The sequence below is a fragment of the Cricetulus griseus genome, chromosome 5 (genome assembly GCF_003668045.3).
Source record: "Cricetulus griseus strain 17A/GY chromosome 5, alternate assembly CriGri-PICRH-1.0, whole genome shotgun sequence".
In the NCBI taxonomy this organism is placed as follows: domain Eukaryota; kingdom Metazoa; phylum Chordata; class Mammalia; order Rodentia; family Cricetidae; genus Cricetulus; species Cricetulus griseus.
In genome coordinates this window covers 102,989,703-103,010,732 of record NC_048598.1, presented here as the reverse complement: position 1 = coordinate 103,010,732, position 21,030 = coordinate 102,989,703, and the positions used below count along the sequence as shown (strand labels likewise).

General features: G+C 42.9%; 1 protein-coding gene across 3 annotated transcripts in view; it reads left to right on the top strand.

The window, feature by feature from the left end:
* The window catches only part of Unc79 (unc-79 homolog, NALCN channel complex subunit), a 176,913-nt gene that overhangs the window by 74,800 nt on the left and 81,083 nt on the right, over nt 1-21,030 (top strand). For all 3 annotated transcript variants that reach the window (XM_027419181.2, XM_027419180.2, XM_035445739.1), the window contains exons 17-23: nt 1,482-1,623; nt 5,406-5,485; nt 5,573-5,721; nt 8,659-8,816; nt 9,257-9,438; nt 12,140-12,341; nt 12,961-13,140. In XM_027419181.2, coding sequence (XP_027274982.1) covers nt 1,482-1,623; nt 5,406-5,485; nt 5,573-5,721; nt 8,659-8,816; nt 9,257-9,438; nt 12,140-12,341; nt 12,961-13,140 — 1,093 coding nt within the window. The remainder of the gene's footprint in view (nt 1-1,481; nt 1,624-5,405; nt 5,486-5,572; nt 5,722-8,658; nt 8,817-9,256; nt 9,439-12,139; nt 12,342-12,960; nt 13,141-21,030) is intronic.

The following is a 21,030-nucleotide window of genomic DNA, read 5'->3' as shown; positions in this document are numbered from 1 at the left end:
AGCAGGGCTCCTACTGGGGGAAAAGAAGACCACCAGACCTTTATAGCTTTGTGTCAGGTCATGAGTAGGAGGAAAACCCCAAAGGTTCCCCATCTTTATGATCCATTTGGGGCCCTCTTTCTATCTCTGTGCCTATCTGTGATCTGTCTGATCTCTAGTCCCACATGGTCAGCCCCTGTCTTAGCATTACTTAGTTTCTGATGTCCTCTCTCAAATCTTTTTGCCTATTTGTTTTGAACTGGCTGTCAAATAATTCTTTAAGAATAATTGTTGGTTAAAATATTAGCTACAAGGATAATTTCCAAAGAGAATATTTAATGATAACACTGGGAAGAAAAAAGATAGAGTATCTAGAGATTAGATATTTAAATAATGGCCATACCTCATGTATCCCTCCACCTTGCTTTTTGAGATAGGGCCATGCTGTGTAGTCCATGCTGGCTTTGAACTCTGGCTCATCCAACCTCTGCCTCCTGAGTGCAGGTCTTTATTTTCTCTTTACTTTCTGTTCTTTGCTTTGCAGTTTGTTTTACACATGTGAAATATATATATATATATATATATATATATATATATATATATAAAATCTGTCTGTCTGTCTAACTCTATATGCACATTATTGTGCATATAGAGTGGTATATGCACATTATTGTGCAACCAACCAATCTCCAGGACTTTTTTTTTCTGAGGCAGAGTTTCTCTGTGTTGCTTTGGAGACTGTCCTGGAACTCACTCTGTAGACAAGGCTGGTCTTGAACTCACAGAGATCCACCTGCCTCTGTCTCCCAAGTTCTGGGATTAAAGATGTGCACCACCACCACCCAGCCAGTCTCTAGGACTTTTAACAACAATTGCCTGTCTCTCCATCCCCAGTTCCTACTGTCTGTTTCTATAACTTTGACTACTGTAGATGTCTAAGTGAGTGCCTACAATATTTGTCCCTTGTGATTGCCTTATGTCACCTGGCATCACGTCCTCAAGCTTCCTCTGGTGTAGCATGCATCAGTATCTCCGTGTAAAGCCCGAGTAACAATCTGTTGTAGGGACAGACACTTTGCTGATCCGTCTGTCTGTTGATAGAGAACCTGAGTTGTATACATTTGCTCCCCTTAATGCACACATTGCAGCAACGTCTTGCTCCTAAAACATTGCTTCATCCAGGTAAGCAGAATTGGCATTATGTCTGAAAACATTAACTCCTAAATAAGTTGTGAGTGGGATACTGATCTCTGGGCTAAAGGAAGGTGGAGGAGCTGCCTAAGCAGATCAGGCAATGTTTTATTTTCCGGTATCTAGTTCAAATGAAAGCAAATGTTTCACCAGCGGCCCATGCTCATCCCTCAGTAGGGTGGATGTAAGTGTCGGCACAGGCTCTTCTCTTGGCTAGCACAGAGTTGGGTAGAACAGGCTAATCCACCTTTGCCAACTTAAATCAAGCTGTTCTTTATGGCCCCTCACATAGCTGCTTGTTTTTATTGCAGGAGCCCACAGACAGCCTTGAAGATAGCCTCCTTTCTTCCAGACCAGAGTTCATTATAGGACCTGAGGGAGAGGAGGAGGAGAACCCAGCATCTAAGCATGGAGAGAATCCAGGCACCCGTACAGCACCCTCAGAACATGCTGGTAAGTGAAATTTGCTGATGGGAGTACGGATTATACACTTTTAGGTTTATACAACCTCAGCAACTTGGAGAAGTTCGATGCTGCTTCCTTAGTGTAGACTGTATAGATGAAGCATTTCCTACTGTGTATGGCCGAGAACAGCTGTTATGGCCCCAGAGGAGTGCCAGCCCCCAAGTCTCTTCCCGGCCCTAGGATCTTGTTGTTAGTAAAAACTCATCCTGATATATAAAGACCTAATGTGATGTTAATATACTGTGCCGTGTTCTCTATGCAGAAGTAGCTGAGAATGGCTGAGGTGGAGGATGCTAACAGTCTTAATAGCCAGTTGGGGTCTGTGCTCAAAGCTGAATGCCTTTGGATAGAGGCAATGGAATGTATGTCCACACAGCATCTGCATCTTGGGAGACTGGCCAAGACCCTAGACCTAGGTGTGCCCCAGGACTGGTCATGCCTTCTAGTCGGAAGGATGGCTTCTTTGTAATTTCTTTAAAAGCTATTGATGTGTGAACTAAGGACACCAAGATGGCAGACAGACTGGGGAATCATTCCCTAACTCCTCACACTCAGACAGAGTTAAGGTGTGTCCTCATGCATGGGAAAGCCTCATGCCTAGGTCTGAATAGTGATGCTCTCAGGGTTTGTACAGGACCTGGAACAGATTTGGGCAGCTGTTAAGAATTTCTACTCCTGTTGTCTTAGTCTGTCTTGCTCCTGGGAAGTCCACTCCAGAATCAGGAAGCATGGGCTTTATCCTTTTGCTGAACAGCAAACATTCTTAGGGGACTATTTTCTGTGGTTTATGATAATTGTGTTATCACTACAAAATCCTTGCTGTAACTAACTGTTTTAAGAGACTCTAACTATCTGACTCGCACTGCTTAACTCTACTGAGAATTAGAACTGGGAGAAGGTGATGTGTTTCATTGGCTCTATAGTAGTAAAGGCTCCATATTGCATCCTCTGTAACCTCCTCTGTTGGTGTGGGAATTGGTGGGAAAGTGAAGGCAAATGATGAAGCTCCCTACCCAGCTTCCACCAGTGCTATGCATTTCCCTATATAAACAATTTCTCTCTCTTTCTATATATGTATACATACACACATACATATGTTACACACACACACACACACACACACACACACACAAACAAACACACACACATCTTTGACAATTCAACAATAAAAAGCCAAGTCCCAGACAGGCTAAGTGACTTGTGTAATTCACTTATAATATACACTCGATATGTATACAAAAAAAATGAGCAAGACCCTAGCCTCTACCTCTGATTCCATAGTGGACAGGGCCGGAGAATTAGGAAATCAAATATTATAGTGTTACTAGGAGCAGGAGCTGGAACCCAGGCCTCTTGGTTTCTTCGAGGCAATGGCCTTGCTTTATGGTTGCAGCTGCAGACACACAGGGTTGGAGTTATGTTTCTATTATGCTTCAAATCTATCAGGATCCCATAATTTATACTCTTTCTGTGGAAATAGTTTTATTTCATAGCACACAACACAAGTAATTATCGCTTCTTTTTGCTGTTTTTGAGATAGATGTTCACTGTATAGTCCAGGCTGAACCGGAACACATCATGTATCCCAGGTTTGGTCTTGAATTTGCATTAATTCTCCTGCCTCAGCCTTTGAGTACATTGGTTCTAAGACACAGCACCTTCTTCTCTATAAGTGCTCCAGCCCCTGATATAAATGGGACAGTAGTTGTTCATAACTTATGTATATCTTCCCATTTATTTTAAATTATCATCAGATTACTTGTAATACTTAATTTTGTTTTGCAGTACTACAGGTTGAACCTAGGGCCTTGTGCATGCTAGGCAAGTGCTGTACTGTTTGAGTTACTCTAAAGCCCCATATTGCTTTACAGAACAATGGCCTAAAAGAAATAAAAATCTATGTATGTTCAGAGCAGATGCAGCCTGGCTCTCCAGTGAGCCTTGCTTCGTTGAGTCTGCATATGTGGAAGCTGTGGTCACAGAGGCCTGTTATATTCTTCCTTACGAAGTTGGTGTAAATTTTACCTTTTAAAACGTTTGTGTCCCTCCCCCCAGGTCCTACTTCAAGGCTCCCGTCATAGGCTCAGCCTGATTTCCTCCTTTTGTCTTTTGCCTCCTTTCACGATGCAGTTATAAACTCACTCCTGAGTATGCCCATAATGCCTGCATGTGGGAAGCTGAGGCAGGAGGATCATGGGTTCTGAGCCATTCTGTAGTATATTGTGAGATTCTTATACAAAAATCCAAAAAAACAAAACGGGGGAAAAAAGACTAATGTATGTCTCCTGTAATATTCTCCTGGACCAGTGTCCCCTGCCACTCTGAAACTGCTGCTGCTTCTGTCCTGTGGCCATCAGCAGTGGTCCTGGACCCCTGCTCAGGGAACCTGGGCGCTGCACGGATGGGCTCAGTGATTTCCACATCCTTTACCTGTTTCCACTTTCTGTATTTGCAGGAAGATCTGTTTCTCACAGATACCAGCTGTGTATGTCACCAAAGCTATTTGTACATTTTCACGTTTGCCATAATGGAGCTGAGTGCTGCTAACCGTGTGTAAAATGCCTTTGAGTAGATCACTGAGAAAGTGACTGATGTATCAGCCAAGAGGATTTGGCTCTCTTTGTCTCCTATCCTAGGAATTGTCAGAACTTACATTGGCACATTATCTTGCCCACCTTGCAGTAGTTTTTTAAAAAAATATATAATATTTTATTAAGTCTTTGAAAATCTCTTACGATGTATTTTGATCCTATTCATCCCCACTCCTCCTTAACTCCTCCCAATCCAACCCCAACCTCCTCATTCTTCCAACTTTTTTTTTTAATAGCCCATAGACTCCCCTTTGTGCTGGGCAAGTATGCATGTGTGTGAGACCATCCACAGGAGGAGAACAGACCTACCAAGGGCCATAAAACGACTCTCACTCGCACTGAGGCCATCAAATGTCAAAAGCCCCTCAGCTAGGGGTGAGGGTCTTAAGAATATTTCTACGCTATGATATCCCACTAGTTTTCATGTCTGGCTAACTTGGTAGCTCTAGCATGCCTGTATGTACAATGTAGCATTGCCCCCATTGTGGAGGCTCAGCTTGGAGAACCTCACAAGAAGTTACATCCAGGAGAGGTGTTTTCATTTGGAAACCATCATCTGTTTCAAAGTGCTTTATTTGCTAGTCTATACCATAGCCTTTCCTTAGGTGCCAATCCATCCACACCTCCCTCTTCCATGTCCCTCTTTAACTATCAGAGCATGCCTTGCCAGCCCCAGGTCCCTTCACCCACAAGAGCACAGGCCAAGGCTGGGTGGTTCAGGCAGCCAAAGACACCGGGATAACATGGAGGCTCTGCGGCGAAAAATGGAGACTGAGAATCTTTGATTTAGGTTTCCTATATTTCCTCATAGAAGGGCACATGCTAAGGTCTCTCTCTCTCTCTCTCTCTCTCTCTCTCTCTCTCTCTCTCTCTCTCTCTCTGGGTTTCCCTATGTAGTTCTCGCTATCCTGGTACTCACTATGTTGAACAGGCTGGCCTTGAACACACAGAGATCTACCTGCCTCTGCCTCCCAAGTGCTGGGATTAAAATTGTGAGCTACCACACCTAGTGGGCACATGATAATAAGAAAAAAAAAAAAAAAACAAGTGAAAACATTCTACAAACATGTCATGCATTTTCTACCTGCTCACTCCTCTCTGATTTCATGATCTTGATAAGCTAATAAATGATGGGAGAAAGGGAGCCAGGCTAACCTTTGTGTAATTATCTTTCCATAGCAATAAAGAATGACACAGAAAGAAAATTTTGCTACCAACAGCTTCCAGTAACGTTGAGACTAATATATACCATTTTCCAGGTAGATTTTTCTGAAATATTTGAACATTTGGTTTGGTTTTGAAACAGTTGCTTTGGAAGATGCATTGACGGTGTGCTCTTTGCATAGGAAATGGCTAAGTTTGAAGAGCCAGACATTCTTTTTAATATGCTCAATTGCCTAAAGATTCTCTGTCTGCACGGAGAGTGTTTATACACCGCGAGGAAAGATCATCCTCAATTTTTAGCCTACATTCAGGACCACATGTTGATCGCAAGGTATGTACTGTGGACCTTTCTTTTTTTTTATGTTTTGGCCTTCAGTTGTAATGATTAAAGTGAGGGTAAGACCTACTCTATTTCATTTGATTTTTCTCTCCCAGAACAGTAATTTGATAAAGAAAGTCAATTCCTTCCTGTGTTTTATTTTTTTGGGGGGGTGTTCAAGGCAGGGTTTCTCAGTGTAGCCCTAACTGTCCTGGAACTCACTTTGTAGACCAGGCTGGTCTCAAACTCAGGGATCCATCTGCCTTTGCCTCTTGAGTGCTGGGATTAAAGGTGTGCACTACCAACTGTCATGGCTGTTTTGGTTTTTGAGGCAGAGTCTCAGTGTATCCCTGGCTTGCTTATAACTCATTAGATCAGGCTGGCCTTGAACTCACAGAGGCCCACCTGCCTGTCTCCTGAGTGCTGAGATAAAAGGTGTGAGGCACTGCACTCTCCTTTACTTTCCTGTATTGTGTCTAAGTGTGGCAATAGGAAGAGAGTAATGCTTGCTTATTAGATTCTGCCTGGCCAGACAGGTAAAATAAGGGTCATTCTATTATCTTCCATTGGTAGGTGAATTATGAATATAGTAGACCCTAGAAAAACACCAGTGGCAGACAATGCTGCCAAGTGTGTTTTTTGTAAGACAGTAATCTTTCTTGAACTAGAAATGCTGGCAGATACTGAGCCCCTCTGGGTACCATCAGCCTTGCTTTCAAGACATAGAGGCGTTTTGAGAATAATAATAAAATAGTGCCCTAGGTTTATGGTGCTTTCTTTCTGAGAACCTTCAAGTAAATGTTATAGTCTTCCTGGAGGCAAGCCAGAAAAAGATCACTTTAAATGTAAGAGGATAGTCTGATCCTTAAAAAGGCTTGTTCACGCATTGTAACAAAATCAAGTCGAGGCTCTGCCCTTACTTATTTTTCATTGACTTATTCATTCAACAAATATAATGACTTATTTGTATTTTTATTTATCATACTATTCTAGCACTTGGGGAATTTTTCAGTCTAGTCTGGGAAGGGATGAACAGTAAACATAAAAGGTGACAAGATATTTTATTGTTTAGTTTTGTGTACTTTGGGGTTCAGCAGATGGCTCAGAGGATAAAGTGCTGCTGCGTGAGCATGGGGACCTTAGTTTGGAGTCCCAGCTAGCCACATAAAAGCCAAGCATGGTATTTATATCCCCAGCATTCTGGGAGGCAGAGACAAGCCCATCTTGTGGGCTTGCTGATCAGTCAGTCTCAGTAAAACGATGAAGTGCAGGTTCATCGAGAAACCCTGTCTCCAGAAGGAAAGTGGAAAGCAGCAGAGGAGACACTTAAAGACAACCTCTGGCCTCCACTCATGGGCAAGTGCACAAACATGGATGTGCGTGTGGCATGCGTACTCAAGCACACATGTACACACACACATGTGCACACACTCACACTCGAGCATACACACACGCATGCGCGCACACACACACACACTTACACCATTAATCAGTCCATCTGGGGGCTGAAGGAAGGGGCAGCCTTGATAACAATCTCCAAATGATAAACAAGAGTAAGATCTTGGGTAAACTAATACACACAAGTCGCAAGTAATCCAGGGTCATGTGGTAAGTGACTGTCCTGCACAGGTCACAGGTGGGCGAGAACCATTCTGGACCAATGATTGGCAGGCTCAGCAGCAGGTATATCTGAGTCAGCATCATGGGACCAGATTTTAATAGAAATGCCATGTAGATAGGACATTTTGGAAAGCAGGAATGTCAAGGACATAGTGGAGTTGATAAAAGCAGGAGCAAGAAATGGGAAACACTAGTGAGGTGATGATACCAGGGCTGCTTTGTCTGAGATGTGGCTTCAGGGGAGTAAGGGAAAGCAGCTACAGAAGTTGGCCAGGGCCAAGCATGAGGAGTCTTGGAGATGGTGCCTCTCTTTAGCGATGGAGGGGAGACCATGAAAAGTAGTGAAAACTGAACCGAGTCAGCACTGCACTTTAGCTGGAAAGTGTGAAGAAGAGAGGGCCCTGTAAACTTGCTTCCAGGACTCAAGGGCTGTGAAGATGTAACACAGAACACCTTTTCTCTGGAAAGTTTTCTGGCAAAGGAACAGCAACAGGCAAGGGAGTGGATGTCAAAGGCTTGGGGGAGGGGGTAAAGAAAGGCTGGACAGATCTGTGTCAGTGGGGAGGATTAGCAGAAAAGAGTCCAGAGAAGAGAATGTGGGGCCAGCATTAGAGGAGCCAGGCTCAGGCAGGCAGAGGACAAATAAGAATAAAGGGCACAGTGGCGGAGAGAGGGAACACTGGAAGGAGAGAAAGAATATGAGTGAAGGGGGATTTAATAGAAGATTTAGCCTTAAGGAGAGTAAGGGTAGCAGGCTTCTCCACAGAGACAGGATAGAGACTGGGTTGGGAGCTCCAAGAACATGGAAGCAAGTACACAACAGCCAACAGGAAGGAAGCAATAGGGGTCGATAAGAAATAACAAGGAATTGCCACTTCTTCAGAGCCCTGCTGAAGGGAGCTAAGATGCTTTCAGTGGGTGGTTTCAGTGTTTGAATTTCTTTTTGTCTAATGCTAATGGGCGCAGGAGTAGAGGCCGTGGTCACCGGGTGTACTCAATCACGACTTTCCTCTTTTTCCTCCCATCCTTCCGTCACTTAGCCCAACGCCAGCTTAGCTTGTTAGATCAAACTAAATGTCGGCTTTTTTCTAGGTCAGCTGACCCTGGGAGGTGGGTCCCTGGCAGCTTTTGATTGACACTGTCCTTCAGTCATGAAGTTTTTGAAGGAGAGACAGACCCCTGTCTTAGGTGACCCCTGTGAAAGGGTCATTTGACCCCCAAAGGGGTCAAGACCTACAGGTTGAGAGCCACTGAGTGAAGAGACTAGGCTCTTTCCTTCTGAAAAGGTGGCGATGACTGTAACGCCTTTGCTGCTCCTTGATTTCCCAGCCTGTGGAGAGTCGTCAAGTCCGAGTTCTCTCAGTTGTCTTCACTGGCAGTCCCTCTCCTTCTTCATGCTCTGTCACTTCCTCATGGTGCTGACATATTCTGGACAATCATCAACAGCAACTTCAACAGCAAAGACTGGAAGACGAGGTTTGAAGCAGGTACTTCTGTGTTAGTTCAAAATCCTCTGGGTCATTCGGTAAACCAGATGTCCAGTTTGGAAATTTGACTGTGGTCTTTACTGCTGATATTTAAAATCTCCATGTAGGAGCCTCAGGTTAACTTTTTTTCTTATGGGGTTCAGTTCTAATGAGGCCTAAATAGATGTCAATTCATGGCCAGTGAGATGGCTCAATGACTGGTAATGGCACTTGCTTCCAAGCCTGAAGACCTGAGATTAGTCCTCTGGAACCACAGGGTGGAAGGAGAGAACCAATTCCCACAGTTGTTTTCTGATCTCCCCATGTGCCCTGTGTCACATGCGTGCTGCAACTACAAGTAAATAAGTGAAATAGTATTTTAAATAAATAAGTATAATATTTTTTCAATATATGTTGATATACACACTTACACCTTTTGTCCTCTGTATTTTATGTTGCAGTGGAAAAAGTAGCTGTGATTTGTAGGTTTTTGGATATTCACTCAGTGACCAAAAACCACCTGCTGAAATACTCGCTGGCACATGCCTTCTGCTGCTTCCTGACAGCTGTAGAGGATGTCAACCCGGCAGTAGCCACCAGGGCAGGTCTCCTGCTTGATACCATAAAGAGGCCCGCACTGCAGGTGATGGAGATGTCTACAGACTGTCTGTCAACACCGACAACTCACTGACCTTGTCACTGTCTTGTTTAGCCATGCTCTGCAAAGCACCACAAACAGGCTAACTTATAAAACCATAGAAATTTATGTAGCATAATTCTGGAGTCTGGGAAGTCCATGACCAAAGTGCTTATAAATTCAGTGTCTGGTGAGGGCCACTTTCTCATTCATAGATGATGCCTCTAACTGTGCCTGTTCCTTTGTCTAAGGACAAGAATTTCATTTGTGAGGACTTTGTCCACATGGCTTTGTCTTCCCCCCCCCAAACGTCACATAAATGATTGAGTTTCAGCATAATGAATCCTTAAGGAGAGTGGGCACAAATATTCAGACTACAGCACCATGCAAACTCATGATATTGGTGATGGTGGTAGCAGAGATCTGTGTGTCTGAATGTGTGCTTGTTGTGTTATAATGAAAACAAGGAGCGATTTATTTTACTCCCTGAGCAGTGGGGAAAACATCCCGAAACCATATCTTATTAAAGGTAACTTATTTTAGTTATGGATACAACTTTTTTAAATTCCTCTTTTCCTCACACACTGATAAAATTTGTTGACATATGTTGTATGTGGCAGGAAGGGGGTGCATATTTTTAAGGTAGGCTGGTTCATTTTGTATATTCTGTTGGCTTCTGGCTGTTAGAGGCTAGATGCTAAGGGGAATCAAAGTGAAGCATGATAAGGTAAGAATGCCACCAAATTAAATATTGTGAATCAAACCCAAAGAGACACAGTAGGTGACCTGGAGAGGGTTTCATATTTATCTAACATGAAAACATTCTACTGTAATAAAAAAGCATGCCTCAGAGAGATGACAGGCTTAGCAAAGGGCACATGGTGCATTAGTGCTAGCCAAGACTAGGTCTCTACTGTTTCTCTACATTGATACTGGTTTGTTGTTATCAAAACTAATAGCAATAGCAAGGGCTAACATTTGCAAGACAAGAACCGCATTGCCAGGATGTGTAGTAGAATTGTCCCACCCTGAATTACCTTCCTTACCCCTTTTTGTATGTTCCTATTATTACATTTGGGGAATCTGGAGGTTGGAAAGGCAAAGTCACAGACTCCAGTTTGACTTAATAAAGTCCATGTTCTTAACTTTTCTCCCCCTCCCCCTTCTTTTTCTCTCCCTTTCCCCTTCCCTCATTCTCTCTAGTATAGAGAGTTTTCATTTGTTGTAAGACCAAGCAAGAGGAAAGAGCCAGTTGTGTAGGATCTGGAAAAATACAGGGCTGTGCTGCCCAAGGCACACTGTGCCTATAAAACTCAGTTGTTCTGTAGATAGTTCTTCCCAGTTGACTTTCCAGGCACTTGATAGCCTACCTTTGCTCAGGGCTACCCAATAAGTAATGGTAGAATGGATGAACGGGATGGCTGGATAAGTTACATTTTTAAATTTGAATAAGTTTAACAGAACGATTCATCAACTAGAGAAATAGATGTTCCATCCTGTTTTAAGTCAGTGTTCTATTGCTGTGAAAAGATGCCTTTCTTATAAAGGAAAACATTTAATTGGGGCTGGCTTGCAGTTTAGAGGCTTAGTCCATTATCATCATGGCAGGAAGCCTGGCAGTGTGCAGGAAGACATGGTCCTGGAGAGGTAGCTGAGAGTTCTACACCCAGATCCTCAGGCAGCAGGAAGGGACAGTGAGACACTGGGCTTAGACTGAGCTTCTGAAACCTTGTTATTTTTTGTTTTTGTTTTTGTTTTGAGATAGGGTTTCTCTGTGGCTTTGGAGGCTGTCCTGGAACTAGCACTTGTAGACCAGGCTGGTCTCAAACACTCAGAGATCCACCTGCCTCTGCCTCCTGAGTGCTGGGATAAAAGGCGTGCACCACCACCACCACCCAGAGAGCTTCTGAAACCTTAAAGCCCACCTCCCAGTGACACACTTCCTTCAACTAGACCACACCTACTCCAACAAGGCCACACCTCCCAATGGTACCCATCCCTGAGTCTATGGGGCCATTTTCATTCAAACTAACACACCTCCATTTCCCCCTTTAAAATGTTTTTAATGTGTTTTCTTCTTATATTCCAAGGAGACAGAATGACTTGGTTTTTTTAGAAACACGCAATTTAAAGTTGTAAGGAAATTTAATGACCATCCTTTCATGTGTCCTAGCTTAGGGGGCTAGTGAGATGGCTCAGTAGATACGGGTGCTTGAGGTACAAGTCTGAGGACCTGAACTGAATGTTATAGGAGAGAGCAGGCTTTCAAAAGTTGCTGTCTAACCTCTACATGTGCTTGGTGTGTGCATGCATGTTCACACACGTGGGTACACACATGCGCGCGTGCGCGCGCACACACACACACACACACACACACACACACAATAATAGAACAAAATATAATGGTGAAAGTATGCTTCTCAGCGAAATCTACAGATATTGAAAAAGATTCACTGGTATTTGGGTTAAGAGGATGTTATTTAATATTTAGAAGACAAGTAGCACACATTTAGTTTATGTTTCTGGATCAAACTGAAGAGGTATTCTCAAATCAGAAGAAACCCTCTTGTCCATTTTCCCCTTCCAGTACTTGGGATCAGAAAGAGTCCAGCTGGGTAATTTTGCTTTGGGGCATGTTGTCTCGTTCCGTGGACTGCCTGGTGTATGTTCTCTAACGACTGAGATGTTTGTCTGATCCCTCTTCCAGGGCCTTTGTCTCTGCCTTGACTTCCAGTTTGACACCGTGGTTAAAGACCGCCCCACCATCCTGAGCAAGCTTTTACTCTTGCATTTCCTTAAGCAAGACATCCCTGCTTTAAGCTGGGAGTTCTTTGTCAACAGATTTGAGACACTTTCTTTAGAAGCTCAGCTACATTTGGACTGTAACAAAGAGTTTCCTTTTCCTACAAGTAAGTAAGACAAAAGACTTGCTGGAAATAGTCCCAGTCCCCCCCCCCCCTTTTTTTGGCTAGGTAAGTAGAAGACACTTGGCATGTAGCTTGTTCCCCACATGGAAGAGAATGTCTTGACTTCATATACTCAGTTCATCAACTGTTGGGTGCTTATGATGCTAACATGTAGATTTAAGCATGTTGCAGTGAACTTGGATCTGAAATTCCCTCACTTTCTGGAGGAGGCATAGTAACCATCTGTGACTGTTTTCCTTAAGTACCACCTAGTTGTTACGCTGATAATATCCGTGAGCAGTTTTGTGAGATACATTTGTACTGTGCAAACTCCCATCTACTTATTATTCAGTTGCTTATGGCTCTAAATTCATGAGGAAAATATTACAAAATTAGATAATCAAACCTCATGAATTAAACAGAAAGATGATAGTCACGATAAAGAGTAGTCATGATTTTTTACGGTAAGACACATCATGGTCCTAGAGGATGGTGGATGACTCATGAACACACGAAAGATGTCTTTGTATCCTAAAACTATACTCAGATGGGTTATTTCAAAATAGCCGGACCACATTGCCAGCTATGGAAAAGAATAATGTCTTTAATTTCTTTTGCAAAGCCATCACTGCTGTGAGAACCAACGTTGCCAATCTCAGTGATGCTGCATTGTGGAAGATCAAGAGGGCACGCTTTGCAAGAAACCGCCAGAAGAGTGTGCGGTCTCTGAGAGACAGCGTAAAGGGGCCCGCAGAATCCAAAAGAGCACTCTCCCTCCCTGAGACCCTGACCTCCAAAATCCGTTGAGTATTTTCCTTCTTCCTCTTGTGACATCTGTTTAATGTCTTTCTGGAGCTAATGTGTCTTGTCAAGTGTTCACAGAAAGTAGCAGTTAGCAAACTGAGCCTGTTCTTCAAGTTTGGCCCTCAGAGTCCCTGAAAAAAATCAGCTCATGGACGTAAAAGTCATGGGTGGTTTTCTCTAGTTTGTGGGTGTAGCAAAAACCCGACTGATGTAAGCAATAGTTCTGAAATGTAGAAGGAGGAGAACCCACTTTGATGCTTGGCACAAGGTTTAAAGGAGACATTTACTTTTAATGTCAGAACGTAAGGGCTGGCGGCAGGGCAACCTGGGAACCTGGTGCTTTCTGAATGACACTAAGATAATAAAAGCCATGTAGCTAAAATGGTAGCATTCAGACTTTGAATGACTGTCATTTCATGCGTGTTAGGAACAACCACATAAGCTTCCAGAAAACCCAGTAAAAATGGTGACTTCTGAAAAAGAAAAATCAGGCTGAAGAGAAGTTGGATTCCTCATAGGCTTCAGATAACTTATAAGTGGAAATAAGCTCTGCTGTCAATTTAAAAGACCACATGTATTTATCTTATAAAGATCTTTATGTTACATTTTAATGAGAATGTGTTTTAAATAACTAAATGAATAGATAAACACCAGTGTTTATTTAACATCAGCACATAAGTGGCGAATAATAAAGCCTGCAGAATTAAGTCATTGTACGGATGAATGAGTGTTTGTAGATGATTTAGCCTTTAATAACACCCATGGAGTCCACCCATGAACATCTTAAGCACACTTCTGTCCAAAATAGAAAGATTTGCATTTTCATTGGCATTTATTAGAGAATAACTTTATCTAACATAATCATGTTAACCATAAATATGATTTGATTTTCTTTGCTACATTTTTCTTTCTTATGACAAGCTCTGTGTATGTGGTATTTGGAACCTTAGAAGAGTCGGTAAAGAGGCTTTTAAGTAGTTGATAGCCTTAGCTTCTCAGAGAGCAAAGAGAATCATGCTGAAGATTCATAGTGGCCCCAGGAGAAGCTGCTGCCATGCGAAGGAGTGAAGGAACCCACCCTAGATTAAATTAACTGCAACTTTTCTATGAGTTTTCCAGCCCCTTAGTAACCTGACTGACTAGTCTGGGGTGTTCATTTTATTTATTGTTATTCCTTATTAATTAACCCACACAGTCATTCAGCTGCTTTTAGAATCCAAATGACATTAATGGGTTTTCTTGAGACAAGAGGTAAAACACAGACATTTTGGAGTAAACATCTTTTATGTGATGCTAATTACAAATAAGAAAACTGAGCTTGCCTCTGCTATCCAGATCAGCCAGCACTGAGTATTTTTCTAGGCTCAAGTTGTCTTTAATGCTTTATTTAAATAGAGTTGTTGTTGATTTTTAAGCTGTGAGGTTGACCAGGCATGAGCAGTCTGCTCCAGCTCTCGGTGGGACACCTGAACAGACGCCAGGTGGGTACTTGTGATGTTGAAGGGCTGTGGGCAAGTGTCTCTATCATAGGTGGACAAGGTAGACAGATCAGTGTTTCTCACTGGACCAGAGTGATCTTAGGATCTGTGAGCCCCAAAGGGCCTCACTCTAGATGCTCAAGTGTCTGAACCGCTGGTGTGCCAATTCTTTACCTGGTTTTCTAAGCAGATGATTTCTGATCCCATTGACTTTTGGTCCAGTAAGAAGCATCTAATTGCCCACCTCTCCTCGGACAGCAGGCGTGATTAGGCTTGTGCTTCATGCTACTATATAACTTATGTTTGTATGTGTAAGTTACACATAGAAACACCGTGTTCATAGATACGAGTTTTCTTTAGGTAAAACATACACTTCATTTGCATTTGGAAAGGTCTCGTGTTTGAACCATCATCTGCTCATCCTTGTAGCTGCTCTTAATTATTCCCAAGTTTGTGTATTTCTGTTTCTCAGGAGCATTCCCATTGTTTGGAGGGTTTGAAGGTCTCATTTAGGGAGACATAGTGTAATTTATCAAGATGCGTTCCTTATTGTGTTATAACTTAGCATGAAGTATCCCAAGTGTTGAGCAGATACTGGTAAGGACATTACTAACAGAATGCTGTCCACACAGTGCCACCATTCACCCAGAGGACTGTGAGTTTCTGAATATCTGCATGTCTGTCACATCAACCTCACTGACTCACCTATGTACCATCCTAGAAACATTTGGATTTTTATCTGAGCATAATTTCAAGTCAAAACCTTTCAGAACGGTATTGACTGGCACATTGAGAAAAAAACTTAAATGAGGAGACTTGGAAGATTATGAGCATTGCAATATATATATATATATATATATATATATATATATATATATATATATATTCAAAACGCAGGAATCCAGAAGTGGGAGAGATGCAAAGGCCCCAGAGATTGTGAAGAAGATGGGGGCAAAAAGTCTCCTTTATCTTATGAAAGGGATCAAAAGCCACAGAATGGCAAATGTGTAGCTGGGACCCTCTTTGATTTATAACTGTCTCTTTGGGGAGAAAGAAAGAAAAAAAGAGAAGGAGAGGAAAATTTACAAGAACTTCTGATCTAGTGACCTCAGTGTCATTAGAAAGTGAGATCTTGGCGGAGAGATGGTTCAGTGATTAAGAGCACTTCCTGCTCTTGCAGAGAACCCAGGTTCGATTCCCAGCACCCACACAATGGTTCACAATTGTCTGTAACTCCAATTCTATTGGATCCGACCCTCACTCTGGCCTCTTAGGGCACCAGGCATAGGCCATACATAGTTCACTTATATACCTGTAGGCAAAGAACTCATACACACAAAATAAAAATAAATACATCTTCTAAAGACAGAAGGAAAGGTGAGAACCATCTAGTTCCCCTTCATTGAGAACTTTAGGAGAAAATTCTTAGGCAGTCTTATCTATTTCCTTCATTTTATCTTGAGGCTGGTCTTCTTGTCTGTGCTTCCTTGAAAGGCCAGTCTTTGGTTATTATTATGTATTCTAACACTCCAACCAAAGGAGCCCCTCACATCCAAGGAAAATGTCCATGTGTTTGCTGAGGCTAAGAAAAGCCTCAAGCAACATATCATCCCACCCAAAGGACCAGGCAGAAAAAGGCAGATAGCAGCATCGTTTAAAGTAAGTGTGAAGCTGAGACTTCTGGGGACAGGATCTGAGTGACAACAGGACAAGGAAAAGTAGCCTCGTTTGGAAGTAGTTGGCCCAGCTTTTGAGGCATGTGGAAGAACTATTGGATTTTTAAATTATCCTTTACTGGATACTGATGTTTTTACTTGGAAGCGAAGGCATGCTCCATCAGAAGACAGTGCAGGATAGACTAAAATGGAAGAGCTTGCCACTTGACAAGCAGACGGATGTTTAGTCTGGGCAGCAAGCCCCTCTGTGCAGACTTGCTATTGATTAGACCTGAAGTCATTTAATTATGATTTGATAACACAGTAAAAAGTTTTCTAATTGGTGTTCACGATGAACTTTGGGTCTCTGGGTTTACAGCGTATGATTTTCTAATCTTAAGCCTTTGTGTAGGATTCACAGCCAATAAAGTAGAAGGTTCTCTATAGATAGAAGGTATGCCCTGCATGGCCTGTAGAAAGCAGCATTCCTCTGTAATGTATAGGAGCCAAACCAAAGACTCTGTGCATATAAATAACACTCATGGAATATAATGGCTGACATTCGAGTGCACTGACATTCCCATTGTATAGGAGAAGAAACTGAGTTTCTCACAAAGGGACAAATGTCACAGATTTGTTGGTGACAGACATGGGTCTCATACCCAGAGTTCCTGAGCTCCCTGTTTATATGGCATACACGGCCAGTGCTAGCAGGAACTCACCACCTTGTTCATTCAGATTTCAGACTCTGTAACCGCTGGCCTGACATTTGTGCAATCATGTACAGGTGTGTTTTCAGTAATACTGTGAGCATTTCAGCTTTGGATGTCTACAGTGCCCACTGAAGGTTAGTTGGGTACATGGTTGAGAAGGTCTAGCAGCTCAGTACTGAATGGACAGTGCCAGCCACACGAATGTGAAATGCTTAATCCTACCATGTTTCTCATTCCCTGAATAACTGGACAGTAAAAGGATATAAATACATTTCATATATGTCCTATGTCTCTTCACCTATAGCGTATTTACATAAATACCTAACTTTGGCTTTATAGAACATTTGGATAAATTTGTTTGTTTTTTTTGTTTGTTTGGTTTTTTTACTCTATGTACAAACTGAACCACTGCAGCATTACATAATTCTGCTAAGTAACTGACTTAAGGTCACTTCAATTTGGAGCATGACTGACGTTGCACACAGGAGACTTGGCTGCTTGCTTTCCGCCGCAGTAGAGCCTCTTGATGGTTGGGTTTACGGACTTCTGCCTTACAGCATGTGAGGACAGCGATCTGCTTGACCTGGTATTCAGGCCTGCTACAGTGTCCAGAAAAAAGTCCCTGCCCAGGCTGGTTCAGAGCTATTCTGGTCCTCACAGGACACTTATTCTTCCAGCCTGTGGAGGAATTTGAAGATCTTGTTACATTTACACTTAAAAGAAAAGGTGCTTCAAGCTAGTTAGAACTGGTGAAAGTGTCTTGTGTGTTGGCCTTTCCTGCCTCCTCTTCAGTGGCCCAGCCTGGAATTTCAAGCAGCTTCACTCACTTGCAAAGTGCCTGTGAGCACTGAGGTTCCTGTTGTTTCTATAGGAATGCTTGTGTTTATAGTAGTAGTTTTGAGAAGAAGCTTTTAGTGAGCAAACATTTCTGCATCTGCTACTCCAGGAAGCACAGAGTACAAAGATACATGAGAGATGTGTACCACCTTATAGGCACGTAAGGGAAATAAACATGGCCATCAGCCAGTGCTCATTTGGAGCAAAAGTCTTAGGGTGGTTCCCATCAGATGCAGCAGGACAGCATTTCACCAGCTGAAACCACAGGGGGCTTTTCATCCAGGTTTTCATTGGCAGACACTGTTGCTGTGATAAAACACCATGACTGGACACAGCCCAGGGAAGAAAGGGTTTACTTCAGCCTGTAGTCCATCATGAAGGGAAGTCAGGGCAGGAACTCAAGGCAGGAACCTGGAAGCAGGAACTGAAACAGAGGCCATGGAGGAGTGCTGCTTACTGGCTTGCTCCCCATGGCTTTCTCAGTTTGCTTTTTGATATCACCTAGGACCACCTGCCCAGGGGGGCACCACCCACAATGGGCTGGATCCTTCCACATCAATCATTAATAAAGAAGATGCTCCACAGGCTTGCCCACAGGGAATCTGATGGAGACATTGTCTCAGATAAGAATTACTCTTCCAAAATGACCGTAGCTTTTGTCAAGTTGTCAAACAAACAAATAACAAAACAAAACAAAAATCCTTAACCAGCACAGAGTATAAACACATGTCAATAAAGACACAGGCTAGGAAGAGGCAAAGATAGGAAGGAGGAACATAGGAGCTATGAGGTTAGCTTCCCAGCCCTCCTGCATTAGTATGAACACACACACACACACACACACACACACACACACACACACACACACACAAGCACGCACGCACAAACGTGCACACACACACCATACATACCACACACACTCCACATACACACATACTATACACATACCACACATACCACACACACCACATACACACATACTACACACATACCACACATACCACACACACACACCACATACACACATACTACACACACACCACACATACCACACATACCACATACACACATACTACACACATACCACACATACCACACACACACACCACATACACACATACTACACACATGCACACACACACACCACATATACCACACACACAATACACACATACCACACACACACACCACATACACACATACTACACACATGCACACACACACACACCACATATACCACACACACACATACACACATACCACACACACACACCACACATACCACACACACACCACATATACCACACACACCACATACACACATACCACACACACACACACACACACACACACACACAGGAACTGCTATAAGAAAAGCTTTGACAAGTGTAAGATTGGAATGCAGAATCTGACTCTGGGTTTTCCAGGCCAAACGTAGGAACAAACTCGTGGAAGCAACCTTTGCTTTCCTGTCTCATTGTCACACACTACTTTGAAAGAAAGGTGGGTGAATTAACTCACACAGAGGCGTGTTCCCACATTATGTTTTCTGTTTTGGTGACCTCAGTTTTCCTCTTACATGGAAGACATGATCTGGACCATTGCTTGAGTCCGGTTCACTTAGACACTTCCGAACATTAAGTATCTACTCTATGTGAGATAGCAGCCTGTGCTCTGTGAAGGATGCTAAGATGGACAAGGCGTAGTACATGCCTCCAAGTGATGTTTTTACAGGGAAAATAAACAATGAATAGGTAAGTTCTGCCTTGTATAAAAGAGATTTTGGAAATGCTGAAGGAAAATTTCCTTTTTTTTTTCCTGCCTCCCACCTCCCCTCTATTCTTATCTTTGGGACACAACAGAATATAGGGATGGCGTCCAATTACCAAGGGGAGCAGGGCATAGGGAATAAGAATGGCTTCTGGGGAGTCGATTCATAGCACAAAACATGGGAATGGGTGGTGGTCTACCCTGGCAAGGCACAGATCACATTGGGCTAGCATTGGTTCTTCTGAGTTCCATAAGTAGCCCAGCTTGAGCATTTGGGTATGTGGGGATGGGAGGGCCAGGAGATACAGCAGGAAAAGCAGATTCTGCCTGGTGCCAATAACCTGAATCTGTGACGTTCTGTATTCTGCTTCGGAGTTTCAGTCAGTTACTCCACTCTGTGAACGAGTCATGGAGAACCCAGCCCACACTAAATCATGGTAGGCTAGCTCTGCCTCCAGGATTATAACAATGTCTATGCTTTCATTTACAGAAACAAAATCAAACATTTCAACACAAATCCCCATGGTTGAGGAAGGTAAAGGAACCACATAGACTAGAATCAAAAACTAGTAGGTGTCCCACTTGCCATGCCTTTAGTGGCAGGCATTTAGTTTTAAAATGGAACTTGTACATCTTTAATGGACAATTCAAGTTGTAATAAAGAGTCCACCTCATTTGTACAGCTCGTTTTTCATAGGGATTTGACCTGGGCCACTTCCCCTTAAGAAATGTATGTCTCCCAGAAGCCCACTCTATTCTAATAGAAGATAATGAACTAAATGCAGGCCTGCAATGTCCAGGGTGGGAGGGGCAGCTTGATGGAAAAAGAAATAGCCTTTTACTTTATGCACGGGGATAGGTATATCCAATGACTACTTATGTTGAGGGAAGGGTAGACTAAAAGCTGCAAACACCATCCCCAAGCACTGATCCCTGGAATGAGGACACATAAGAAATGATATTCAGTCACCAAGAAAATGTAAGATTTGCTGAGAATTTAAAAAGAATCACAGCCCGTGCAATGGGAAGGAGAGTTTCAGAATAGTTAGCGTGGAGTTTGATGAGTTATTTTCTCACCTGCGACTTGAGACAGAATGAGATGGGGCCAGGACTCTCTCTGTTCTGATGTCTCTAGGACTAAAATCAAAGTAGTTATAGCAACCCCTCTTCCATTTAGGAGTCAAGCTATGCTAGACGGGAAGGAGGCAGGCAGGCCTGAGAGGTGCGTGCTCTCCTAAAGCCTGCACCCCAGAGCTAAAGGAATTGAATGTCGGAAGCCCTGCTGCCGCAGTATTGCCTGCTGCTATAGTGATGGTGGGCGTACATGGAACCTGGATGCATACACTGTCACACTGTTTTTAAAACCAGTTTGCCTGAAGTAGTAATAGTATTCTGATCGTAAAATAACACTCCAGAAGGGGAGGAATCAAAAGTA